General features: G+C 40.6%; 1 protein-coding gene across 2 annotated transcripts in view; it reads left to right on the top strand.

Moving 5' to 3' along the window:
• Nucleotides 1-11,683: 11,683 nt before the first annotated feature.
• igsf21a (immunoglobin superfamily, member 21a) overlaps nucleotides 11,684-12,887 on the top strand; it is a 163,036-nt gene continuing 161,832 nt past the window's right edge. Inside the window, exons 1-2 of one of the 2 annotated variants that reach the window (XM_023414009.2) lie at nucleotides 11,684-11,842; nucleotides 11,928-12,121. In XM_023414009.2, coding sequence (XP_023269777.1) covers nucleotides 11,983-12,121 — 139 coding nt within the window. In that variant the 5' untranslated portion in view covers nucleotides 11,684-11,842; nucleotides 11,928-11,982. Of the gene's footprint in view, nucleotides 12,122-12,887 lie in introns of both variants that reach the window. The other variant, XM_023414010.2, reaches the window with a different exon arrangement.

Raw genomic sequence — 12,887 nt, 5'->3', positions numbered from 1 at the left:
AGACGGACTGTTCAGGACATCCAGCACCAGGACTAGACAATTATCATTTTCTAGTCATAGCTATTATGCTGTGTTCACATGTCAGTAGGAAAGGTTCAACTTGAAGGGTCCTAAACCAAAGTGCATTCATAGCACACTGTGATTGTATTCAAACGCCTTTCTTATTTCTACTGCTTTGAAGAGCGACACAACTGTCAGGGTTTCACTTTAAACCAAATGCTTTAATCTTCATCAGTTTCTTACTTAATTAATGGATGGTTGTCTTCTCTCTGACCAACAGAGTGTGGACAAAATGTGCCAGAGTCATTACAGTATGTTTCCTAGCGCAAGTGTTGATATAAAGGCAATTTAACTCATGACACAGTTACTCATGATAATCCACAGACCTCACTGGGAACAGTTGGAATTATTCTTCATCAAAGTGTGCCTGCCAACTGTCTGTTGCTGAACAGAAGGAAGCATGCAACTGCTCGCAGCTGTGACAAAACAGGAGTGGATTAAAAAACATTAGGTTGTGAAGAATTTTCTTAAGATAATTAGGTTTTGACCTACCTGGTAAATTTGTTAGTTATTAATATTTTTAATACTATGACTATGTTGTTTTAAGTCCTGGTCTAAATATATAATGACTTTTTTTTCAAAAACTCTACAAGTTGAGCTCGCCGAAGCACTCAGGTAGGACTGTGTTGGTTTTGGTAGCTGCAAATGTAATTAGCTAAGGTACTCAACCAGAGACATGAAGAAAGTCATGCATCTAATAATACAGTATATATGTAATACAGCAAATACCATAATGCATCAGCTGAGGAGTATTTTATACATTTTACAGCAATAATTATATTCAAACAATAACTGAGGTGCTTCAGTGCATGTATTGTAATCAAATAGTGATGTAGATTCTCTTCCTAGTTATTCTTTTAGATAGGACAGCGAAGACAGACAGGAAACATGAGGATAGAGAGCAGATGATGACATGCAGAGAATTGAACCGCGGACTAACTGCTGAGTCCCAGTGTGTGGTATGCGCCCTAACCTCTCTGATTTTTATTCGTAGAGAGAGAGAGAGAGGGGATGACATGCAGCAAATGGTAAGTGGTACATGCTCTACTGGGTGAGCCACCAGGGCACCCAGATGGACCAGACTTTTGACATATTTACAAAAGCAGGTGTTCCATTAAAGCCACTACCACCTCTTGTGTTATATCAAAAATCTCTTATATTAGGAGTGTTTCATTATGGGACATTCATTGCCCCAATGTTGTGAGGTTTGTGAGTTTCTATCTTTATGTTTGCCACAGTTACTCAGCTCCAAGTAAACCCAGTTAAACTCACACTTGGTGATGGCTCGTGTTAGCTACATGTTTCGCTGCCACAGGGGAAATAAAGCAGAAATACCTGCATTCCCCAATGTTTTTTTTTTTATTATCACAGACACACCAAGGACTGTGCTGTCAGTGCTACAGTATGTTAGAGATCGCAGGCAAAAAAAAAAATCGGCTAATAAATTTGAAAAAAACTTGCTCCAAAACGATCAGGATCTTTCCAGGGCAGTGTGTGAGTACGGTATGTGAGCATACAAAGGTGAGAGTTATGGTTTCAAGTGTTTCTGAACAATCTGTTTAACCTGCCTACTAAATGGCTTGATGGCATTAGGTCTTGCAAATGTATCTCAGAGAGATTTTCCCAAACAAGCAGCTACTCTAAACATTTATATAGTAATCCGTGTTTTGACCTATTCTCGAGGCTAAGTGAGGAGGCTCAGGCAAAGATTAGTTTAGCCCTTGTGTGGGCATTTATTGTGACACCATGTGTTCACTCAGCCACCCATTCTACTAACTAGTGAGAGTGGTCTAATCCACCAGTGGGGGGTTCACTGTGTAATGCACACACATATAAAGACACACTTTGTCCTAATAAAGCAAATAAATATTTACAATTTATGTAATCCTGCTCACAAATCAATTAGCACTTACAGAACCAAAAATCTATGTAACCATTAGCCTCAGGAAAAGAATTTATCACAGCAGATACTCCCCCAAGCTCCTAAAACATGTTGGAACCTGAAAGTATAAATAGACCTGAAAGCCTCAGCAGATCCTTTTGCCTGAGGACCAAGAAGCAGGTGAGAAACAAAGTTAATGATACAAATATTTCATTTCAGGTACCTTCTGATGTTTCTTCCCGATTGTGTCACCTAGTCTAGATCACCTAGATCCCATCTAGTGATCTGGCCAATACATAACTTGTTTATTCACTTTGTATGTTTTACAAAAGTCGAGGAGCAAAGGGCGACCTGTTTGTTGAGTGGGTAGGTTGGACGTCACATGGATGTAAATGTCATGAAAGTGTCTGTTTCATTCTCAGCTGGAAATATCACATAAACATACACTTTAATTTTGCTGTAATAGAAAGCGACAATATGCCAGTGCGCAGTACTATCAAAAATGTGAGAGGATCTGTGGAATGTGCTTCTGAACATAGGCCATTTCCTGGTTGTGTATTAATGTTTTCAATGAAGGTTTCCATTTACAAAACAGAATTTGGACTTCAGGTGGTGTCTTCATACGGCTGACTCCTCCCCAACCTTGGAAAAGTTTATTTCCCATGGCACTGAGGATGCCGCTGTGCAAAGATATTGCATAGCCATCTGAAATAATTTGGGATATACAGACCTATGTGAGTCATGCAGTACTTTAGTGGGTCCTCTGGCCTTGCCAAATGTGGATCTTTCAGATACCTAGACAAACACAGTATTTGTTAGAGGCACTTTAATTAGATATATTTTCTTTCAATAACAGATAATAAATGCCAGATGTTATCATTGCATTTGGCAGTTGTTGTTGATATTATAGGTGACAGTCAAGCAGGCCACAGATATCACCTTCCTGCAACTTTCCTGAGCTCACCGGCATTGTTGGTGCTACTAACTGTGGTGATGGAGATGATTCAATGTTTTGACAATGACAGGCTAGTTATTTTCCCTATCAGAGAATTTTTTAGTCAAGATTTCTTTTCACATTATTGGCCAATTTGTTTCCAATTGCATTCATGATCACTAAACAAATATCTGGCTGCATGATGTTTTAGCATCTTGACAAGAGCGATGACCTTTGACCCCAGGTACCCTTTTTTCCTCAGTTAATTCTACAGTGGCTCGGTGGAAAGGCCGTTGCACTTGAGGACACTGGTAAGTTACTTCACATTCCTCAGCAGATAAGAGAATGAAGTCAACATTTAAAGTAGCAGTAGCTGCTCCCAGTGTCTCCCTCTGGTCATAGAACCTTTGCAACATTGCAAACATGCTGCTCCAGCAAGTGCTGACTTCTCATCTGAGCTTATGTGGTGACTCTCCCATTTGGTTCTGGATTTCTGTGAGTTTCACCCTGGCTGTGCAGCTTGATTTGAAATGCCACACTATTTTTTGTGCCCAAAAGGTGATGTCATCAAGCTCTGCTGTTTGCCCAAGTGACCTTTTCAACACTTGGTTAGGGACTTGGACAAAGCAGGTGATGTGCTACAAGTTTAGTATGTTTGCACGTGCTATCATATTTGCTGCGCAATCAGTCACCAGACTCTCCACTTTGCCATCAGGATATCCTTAGACACGGTTAAGTGATCTGCTGTGTGAGTTTTAGGGAACTTCTTCACCCCAAAAACCTCAGTGGACAACTTCATCTTTTCCATGATGATTCACATATCAGTTATTAAGCAGACTGGTGAGGCATGCTTCATCTCAGCCACTGCCTTCTCTCTGATGGCCTTATATTTTTTTCTCCATCATTGTCTTTTAAGCTCATCCTACTAGGGAAGCTGTGTGTAGGATCCATTAGATCAACAAAGCACCTGAATCCTTCATTCTACTATTGACAATAGCTGCACATCCTTGACAATCATCTCCAGCAAGGCTTCATTCAGGACTGGATACTGTAATGTATTGCATTAATGACTTAGCGGTTGTGCTATTATGGATATTTACATGGGTAGATAAAACAATCATATTAATAATAGATTAGGAAAAACATTATGAGAATGACATTTACCGAAAGGTTGACTTCCAGGATGATCTTGACTACTGCACCCAGGCTTCGGCATTGCTGATTGTTCATGTCTGGCACCCAGGTGCATCAACATTGATGAGGTGTTATTATTATAAGCCAACACACGTGTGCACAGCAGACACTGAACGTTGCAATAAAAATAAACGATAAATCTGATCATTTGATTTGATAAACCTGATCAGGATTAAGTGCTTTGTAAAATCAAAGATTGCCTAGAAACATCCACTGCAGACAAACACCATTTTATTTACAGGTTGAAATGTTCCCGCACTCTTGTTTTTTCTTTCCACCAGCACTCTCCATGATATATTGCTGCCAATCTCGCTGTATGCGACTCGGGAATCAAAAACTCAACTGGTTTCCTACATTTCCCTTTTATTTTGTGGTTTATGGGATGGGATCCATCAGACTGCAGAGCTCTCATCACTTACACTGGAAGTGCATTAAGGAGGAATATTGTAAAGGCTGGTAGAAACAGGAAGTATAATTACATCCTGCTGTTGTTCATATGAGCACCGACTATTGTTTTACAACAGACTTGGCAAAAGTTTTATTTTTTGGTTCGGATGCCCCTCATGAGCAGTATTGTTGCAAAATAAAAATGACAGTGGTCCATGCTGTAACTGTCCACTCAGGTACACTTTCCACTTGGCTTTCAACCTCTTTTCTCTCATAGGGAATTTTCAAAGAGCTGCCTTTAAAAAGAAAACCTTTGGTACAAAATTTTGTACTTTTACTGGAGTAGTTTTCTACACTCTGTAAACGAGTATAAATAGCATAAATATCGATTCCTTGTGAAAGACTGAGCAAGAATCTGAGGGGTTTTTTTATGACATTCACCATTTCCAATTACAGGTCATGTGATATTTAGTTCATAGTTTATACATAGGATTACACGATACTGTACCACAAGGTATGTTTTTACTGTATTTGAAAATGTCTGCAATGAAGTTATTGTAAGTGACCCTTCTCCCTCTTGTGTCTGGCATTACTCCGAGGCCACAAGTATTCTGCAAAGCCATTACAGGGGATCACACTTGTCAGTGAGTCATATGAGGCTAATTGCTTCAGGAAATACTTGTGGCTGACATGTATGTTTTATATCTCCCTATCTACGTGTGCTGCAAATAAAGCAAAATTGTGCAGCTAAAGCACGTCTACAGCTGGTTTCAACCTGGTCAACCCCGCGAGCCTGGTTGTGTCCCATTTTAAGAAGTCACCCATAATCTCTGGTGATGGTTCAGGCACACTGCAATGTGTTCCCCACTGGCAGACTTCTGTGTCGTCCCCCATGCATAATATCCATGCAATTCTGCTTCTGACAGATATGTGTTGTAATCTCTTTGAAAATGAGCATTTGCAACATGTAAGAGCCTCAAAGCTGCGGGTCTGAGAAGTGTGAGGGGGAAAAAATGGCATCGAAAAACTGGAATGTAAAAAATCTCTGCCTTGAGTCTGGCCTATTAGCCATGTTTGGTATTTTCTTTGAAAGCGCCTGTTGTCGTAGATTCATAATACAACATTTTCTATTTTAAATTATTGATAATGTGCTCATTAACAGTGAGAGTGGTCATTAAACAATTAAGGACATATTTATTTTGATATGATCACCTGGTGGATTTCAAAATGCAGTAAGTTTACCTTATTAAGACAGTGTTTCAGTGTGTATCAGGACACTGAAACAGATATGCAATCAAACATGTTAAACCTGCATCTTGCTTCTGATTTTGTAGGATGACAACTGTACAGCAATTGTACAGTAACTGTACATCTGTTCCAGCTTACATTTGCAGCTATCAGTTGGAGAGATAAAATCTCTTAATCTCACTCTTGTGTTTTGGGGATGCAATGGAAGGCCATGTAAGATAAACCTTCCTTCTCAATATTTAATCTCTGACAAATAGTTACTTCAATTTTTGGTAATGGTTAGGAAAGCTATATTGATAATCTTTCTCCCTCAGTGCTTTACCGTGCTCACATTTCACTAATGGAAATGTTAAATCTTCAAAACCATTTCGATTGAGTAATGGAGATAATTAAAGTCTATCCTGCTGTACCTCAGCAATCAAATTGGTCAAAATTGCGACATGGTTAATAGCTGACATGTTTGTATTCAGATCAAGTTTTTGGATAAGAGGCCATTCCATTGCTACACATTTGGATAGTAATTCACCCTGAGTAAAAATATGAGTAATACATAGAGAATATTTTAAGAGACAAGCAGTGTTAAGCTGTGATATCTGATGTTCATCTATAGCCATGGTGCTATTCTAAGGGATCCCTCCCACGCTATAAGACTGACATGCCCTATGAGAGAATGCATCACAGACGCACAAGTCCATTGCACTAGAATGAACCTCAGCCATTGGACATCATTGGGCTGTGTGTGGCTGACTCAGGGCTGGAGTTTTAATGGTGTGTCCAGCACCATTATCTCTGGTTGGCCCTTATCAGTGGCGGTTTGGCCAATTCAGAGAGCTGGATGAAGTCAGTGAGAGAAAGCTTGCATTCAAGACTGACCAATTCACCTATGTTAAAATGCATGCTAAGCATTACATTGCCCAAAGTGACCAAAACAGAATGCATTGCCATCACTATTAATTAAATCACCTCGCCTGACAAACATGAGGGAGTTATATGCAAGAATCATGGATTTGTATTAACAAGAACTTGAACGTTGAAGAGCCTCCAAATTCACTGACACTTCATATCATAAATTGTTTCAAATCACTGCAGTGCGTTTGAGATTCTTTGGCAGCTGATATAAAGAGTTAGCACAAAAAGTGTAGCCATTCAGAATGACTGCTAATTCTGCTGGAAGACGTAGGCATCGTCTCCAGAGGTTCAGGAAAGCAAGGCAATTCTTTGCCATCCTTGAATATCAACTCACATTAGAGATTAGAGAACCACATTACATGCAATGAGGACTGATTTGGGGTCAGCCCTGTGCTAATTTCAGTGTTCTCTTAATGCCACAACTGATTTCTTTTTGACTAAGACAAACAGATTTGTTCTCTCAGCTGGTACCACGGCAACTTAAAAACCACAACACATTGCAACATTAGACAATGTGGACCTCAGTGTCCATTCAGCCAATGGTGGCCAAGATCCTTTCTGTTTGCAGTTTCACACCCTGTACAAATTGTCCAACCAGGCCTCTCACAAACACCCACTTGGCAGTTTGTCTTAATCCTCAGTAGCTAGGTAGTTGTCTTTAGTAACAGATCCCTCATAAATTCCCAGGTGATTGCACTACTGCTGTTCGCAGGTGCTTCACTGAGAAACAAACACAAAGGTCACATCACTGGTTTGTGTACAACACAATTCGCTTTAGCCAATTGATTCATGTCATCTTGGTAGATGGGACCAGTGACAGATCCATTTAAGCCTTGTGTGTTGTTCCACACAACAAGCTTAGAGCTACATATGTTGTAAATGACATCTGTCCTTGGGGAAACATTTAGGGTTTGTAGAATCAGGTTGATATTTGGTCTGTTCTTAAGCCAGCATCACTAATGCTGTTAAACATTTTGTTGTTTTTGTTTCATTGCATGCCTAATTCACCATAGGCAGAGTTCCCTGAGGAGACAGGAGGAAGGAATTCCAGTTATTGTTCATCAGTTATGTGTTTGCAGATATCTATAGGGCTAATCATGTTTTCTTTAGCTATACGTACCATGTGAATAAATTTCATTTAATTAAATTGTCAAATATGAATCTAGCTTTTCTGATGGTCCATAAGACATTTTTTTAATTGAACTCAGACAACACAAACAGAGTATGATAGACTAGCTGAGAAATTTACAATAACACTTTATATTTATATATAGCCTATAGGCTTCCACAGGCAAGGATGAAGGCTCTGCCAGGGCGCTGACAGGATTCCCATCACCAACAATGAAGGATACAATCTTAGCTAAACTTACAGGATTTGCTATTTGAAACATGCTATTTTTTGTTGTTGTTTTTTTTAGACAATCTGACTGTAAATTCCATTTGTTTTTTTTTTTTGTTTTTTATTGTTTTTTGGGGGGGGGTTTGTGCCATTTCTGACTAGGCAAAAGCCAGCACGTCAAAATACTCTCTAAAAATCCACAGTGCAGCAACCCAGACTGGAAGAATGACTGACTTAGAAATAGCCCAAAAAATGTATCCAATTATAGGGCCAAGGTGAAGCGTTTTCATAAGTCAGACAATTTTGAAAATTCGTCCTCACTTTCCTCAGCATTGAGTGGAGCAAAAAACGCAATGAGGTGCAAAAAGGCTTCAAGTGTTCTTCTTGAATTACCATCCTTGGTCAAAAAGAAGACTTGAATATTCTTAGATACAAAGGGTCTGGACTGGTCTGCACCCGTGCTTTCTGCTGGACAGTTTGCAATATTTCCCTGGTATGGACCAAACCAAGGGTGGCTTCCCCATGCTGGGCATCTGGCCCTTCATGCTATCAGTGACATCAGCTGGGTCAGTTCTGCATACCACTATGTTGTTGTGCAATCAGTGGGTACCACGATTACTGACAGATGCTCCTGCCTTGACTCTCTCCAACAAGAGGGATCAGGTGGTAGAGGGAAAGCATAGAGCAGCTTACATTTCTTCGACTATGGCACATGTAAGGCTGTCGCAAACCATTTGTTTTTTTCTTTTTCTTAGTGAAAATAGTCCAACTTGGAATTGGCATATGTTTTTTGCAGTCTATTCCCCTTAAAGCACAGCATGCAGACTAATGACATATATTCATGTGGTTTATAATCAATTGTTATTCAGTCAATCAAATGACAGTGTCGCAGCAACTCTATTTTCTGTTCTCTTTTCAATTAGATTAGAGGTTGGCTAACTTTAACGAATACAAAACTAATAATCAATAGACAGGAGGCAAAAAAAGAAGTTGGCTACATGTAACTGTACAAGATATTGAATTGAAGTGTTACTGAGAAAGCTGCAATATGAAGCAAAGTAAATCGGGTCAGACCTACAGCTGAACTAAATCATAAAATGTGTAGTGTGGTCGTCGTGGAATTATTCAAAATTTGTTGCCGAGTTAAAATACAAGATTTTTAGATTTCCATAGAGGAGACATGAATTCAACTGAAATATAAGACTCAAAAGAATTGCACATAAAAACACAACCACAACAGTTTAGATTGCATTTGCAGTACGTTTCCAGTACAAATGAAACTACATTTCCATACCACATATTTTTCTGTAAAGGGACCAAGGTTACAGATCAATGTCTCATAATGTTCCAGGAGCAAGCACAAGGACGTGAAATCACATGGTTTAACCTATTCCTTTGTCTTTAAAAGTATTGATTCCATGCATTCAAGTTTAAACGTATTGTGTGTGCTCACCTCTGCATTCGCTGGCTGAATGTTTCAGCTGGCTCGCTGAACTTCATTTGAACTCTATTTATATAAAAAACACGCAACTGGACAAGGTCCTTCCAAGCAAACTAATGTGCACTCTTGTACACAATTAGAAAAGAGCTGTGTCCACCCAGCAGCCATGAGTAAGTGACTGAGCAAAGCGGATCTCTGATAGCCCAGTGGCAGTTGGCCACACTGCATATGCTCACAAAATAGTTAATGGCTGGGAGAGAGTGTTAGTGGCATCACAACAAAGTAATTCAAAGGAACAAGTACTTAATGATAACTGGAAAGACAAGAAGAATGAAAGGAGACAGAGTAATCCTCTTAGATGGAGTCAGTTCTATCTGTGTGTCAGGTTTCCTCTTCCTTGCAATTCCTCAGATCCTAAATAAAAAGCCCAAAAAACACTTTAAGGCTCACTGATCTATGTCTATGCTACAAAGAGAAAGGTAAGCACATGGAAACAGTATGTAGACTCACAAGGCTGAAAACCCCTCTTTGTTAGTGGGTAAAATGCCATATGGACAGCACACGTTCAGCTCCGTTACCCCAATAAATTGTTGTTGACACTGCCCTCTAGAGATGTGTGATAGTGCATTAGTACTGCAGACCTTAACCAAGGAAGCATCCACCCTGTCAGCAGTGTGGGTTGCGGGAGAGTCTCTGACTTTGCATCTACATGTTCTGAACAGTTTGAATGGATATATTTTTTTCACGCGGTTGTCCAGCTCACTGCTCAGTTTGGTGGCGTTGCTGCTCTGCTTGGCAAAGGTCCGATAATGTGCCGAGTCCATGGACCTCCAAGTCACTACCTGCAAGAAAACAGCTTTCCTGGGGTTCCTGTATTACGTAAAGGTACTGGGTCACTGCTGCTCAGATCAATACAAGTTTATGGCCTTGATCTATTGAGTTGGCTTTGCAGAAAATGGGGAAACCAACGGCTTCATTCAAGTGAATTCATATTTTTTGCAGAATGGATTTGGCATGCTGGTGGCTGTCTCCCTGAATAACTTATTTCCTGGGCTTTGAAAGAGAACCCCGAGGACCGTCTCACAAAAGACTTATAGTGCTGCAAACATCATTTCAGAGCAAAAGAGAGTAGCAAACCAGGACTAACCTTGCTAAAGTGATGCTGATTAGAATGACATAGCCTGAGGCACCTGTCAAAGTTTGGGGGGAAGTCTTGACGATACTTGTGGCCCCATCACTCTCAGAAACACTTCTTGTGATTTTTGAGCCAACCAGAAAATACAAAATGTTAACTCCCTGTTATTCCAATCTTTATCTATTGACCAAATGCTAACTGATTTTGGTGCAGCAGGGATATACTGAGTAGAATTTTTACAGATCATTATCATTACCTTCAAGAAAACATGTGAGGTATAATTTTGTAAGTGACATTAAGAAACAGTCTTTCTGATTTGAGTGACGTTACAGGATCATGAAAAGTAGAGCTACAGCCAACATACAGGTGTAGTTGAGGATGCCCACTTGGGCTCAGGTGAAATCCACTCTGACACCTGAATGCACATTGGCCTGCCTGCATGATAGATGTTCTTTAATGAGACAAATGCTCACAGCCAATTTGAGTCAGAAGAGTGACTTTAACCTGCCCGATTAGGCCCATTAAACAGGTAATCATTAAGTCTAAATATTTATAGTCTAGTGTTTATGGTCTTAATGTTGTTCCAACAAAATATATGTTATGTTTTTAGCTTCTCCACTTAGATTTTTTGGACTAATAGTGCACAATATATTGTGTGTCAATGACACAAGAGTCTTTATTTAATGAAAGATAGTAGAGCGGACTTTTTAATTTGCAGAATACAGCTGTTTCCTTCGGCTGCAATGAATGAGATCAGAAAAGCAAAACATCCAATCAGTACTGATGATGAAGTTGATTGATTAATAAACTGAACACGGTCTTCCAGCCGCTTTATTCATATAGATGTAATGTAGGTTAGAGCCTATAGCATAGGGAGCATAAGGATCTAAAAAAAAAAAACGTGTTTTACAAGGAAAAAAATCCAACAGAAATAAATCGGCTTAATGGACAGAATTAGAGGGGTCTGAATCCAGGGTAGGATTAAGGAAAATTGTGTGAAATAAAAGAGCGACTGCTCAGGAATGACTGTGCGTCTGTCTGGAGGGCGGGAGAGAGGGAGAGAGAGAGGGAGAGAGAGCGGGAGAGGGAAAGAGAGAGAGGGAGAGAGAGAGAGAGAGAGAGAGAGAGAGAGAGCGAGCGAGCGGTGACTGAGGAACACATTTTCATCCAAACCTCTCCGTTTTTTCCAGAGCCGGTCTCTGCTCCGCGGCTCAGCGCAGCTCCCTATTGTTTAAACTGGAAGGAGGGAAGAGAGAGAGAAAAAAAACCCCCCACCAAAATAAGATTCGCCTTGTGTTCTGTTATCGCAGGCAGTGAGTCATTTCTTTGATCTGATGCTCGATTTTCGCCGCTCTGAATGCTGTATTCATTGTCAACTTCTCCGATTTCTCCACTTAGACTTGAGCTGCATCATGAATAGTTTGGGGGCACCTTTCAATCGCATACCTCTGGAATGGTGGGGATTACACAGCCGAAACCCGGAGAGCATGTAAACGCAGATGGAGTTTGGGATTTATTGCAAAATAAGGGAAAGATGACCGTCTTCTCATTGTGCTTGCTCCTGTGCGCAGATCTACTGGATTTAGCCGTCGGTAAGTCTGACCCTGTCATATTTTCACGCAGTGGGAACACACTCGCAGCCCCTCCGCTCCGTGCGTGGGGTCTAACAATAGCCTAACTGTCAATGAGTTGAGTGATTCATGTGTGACAGTGAAATACTAAGTAGCCATTAAACAGGACAGCCGGGTGGAGGCGATCGGTGCCATGCTCGCCTCATGCCAACTTTCCCTCTATGCCAACCAAGTCGTGGAAGAGAGAAATCAATGAATAGCTGTTGGGATTCAGTTCAGGCTGCACAATGCGTGGTGTCAATGTGCTTCAAAAGGAAATGCAATAAGGGGGTGGGGGGTGGAGGGGTAGCACGAGGCCTAGCTGTGTATTAAGTCTTAATTCATCTGCATCGACTATCACGACCAGCATGCATGACAGCACCTACACTTCTGAGCAGCACACAACTACACCATGCCGAAGCGCACTCCTCGGCGGTCTGGTCATCGTGGCTTTATTTATTTATTTATTTATTTTTTTGCACATGAGATAGCGCCCGAGCTCAACAGATATTAAAGTTGTTGCCGTGAAAATCATCACAGTGCGTCTTTTCATTTTGTGTGTGTGTGCCTGTGTGTGTGTGTGTGTGTGTGTGTGTGTGTGTGCGCGCAGATTCCTGCCTTCAGCACAGTCTGCTCAGCACAGCGGTGGCATCAGTGTCGCGTGTGTTTTTCTTTTTCTCCATCCTCCGCTGACGTGTTGAGCTGTTACAGCTGTGAAAACACCAACAACATTTGATCTTTTTTTTTT

Source organism: Seriola lalandi, unplaced genomic scaffold, assembly GCF_002814215.2.
Source record: "Seriola lalandi dorsalis isolate HSWRI2012SDOR001 ecotype SW California unplaced genomic scaffold, Sedor1 jcf7180002054520, whole genome shotgun sequence".
NCBI classification, from domain to species: Eukaryota; Metazoa; Chordata; class Actinopteri; order Carangiformes; family Carangidae; genus Seriola; species Seriola lalandi.
Note: the sequence above shows the minus strand (reverse complement) of the source record. Positions and strands in the feature narration are given on the sequence as shown.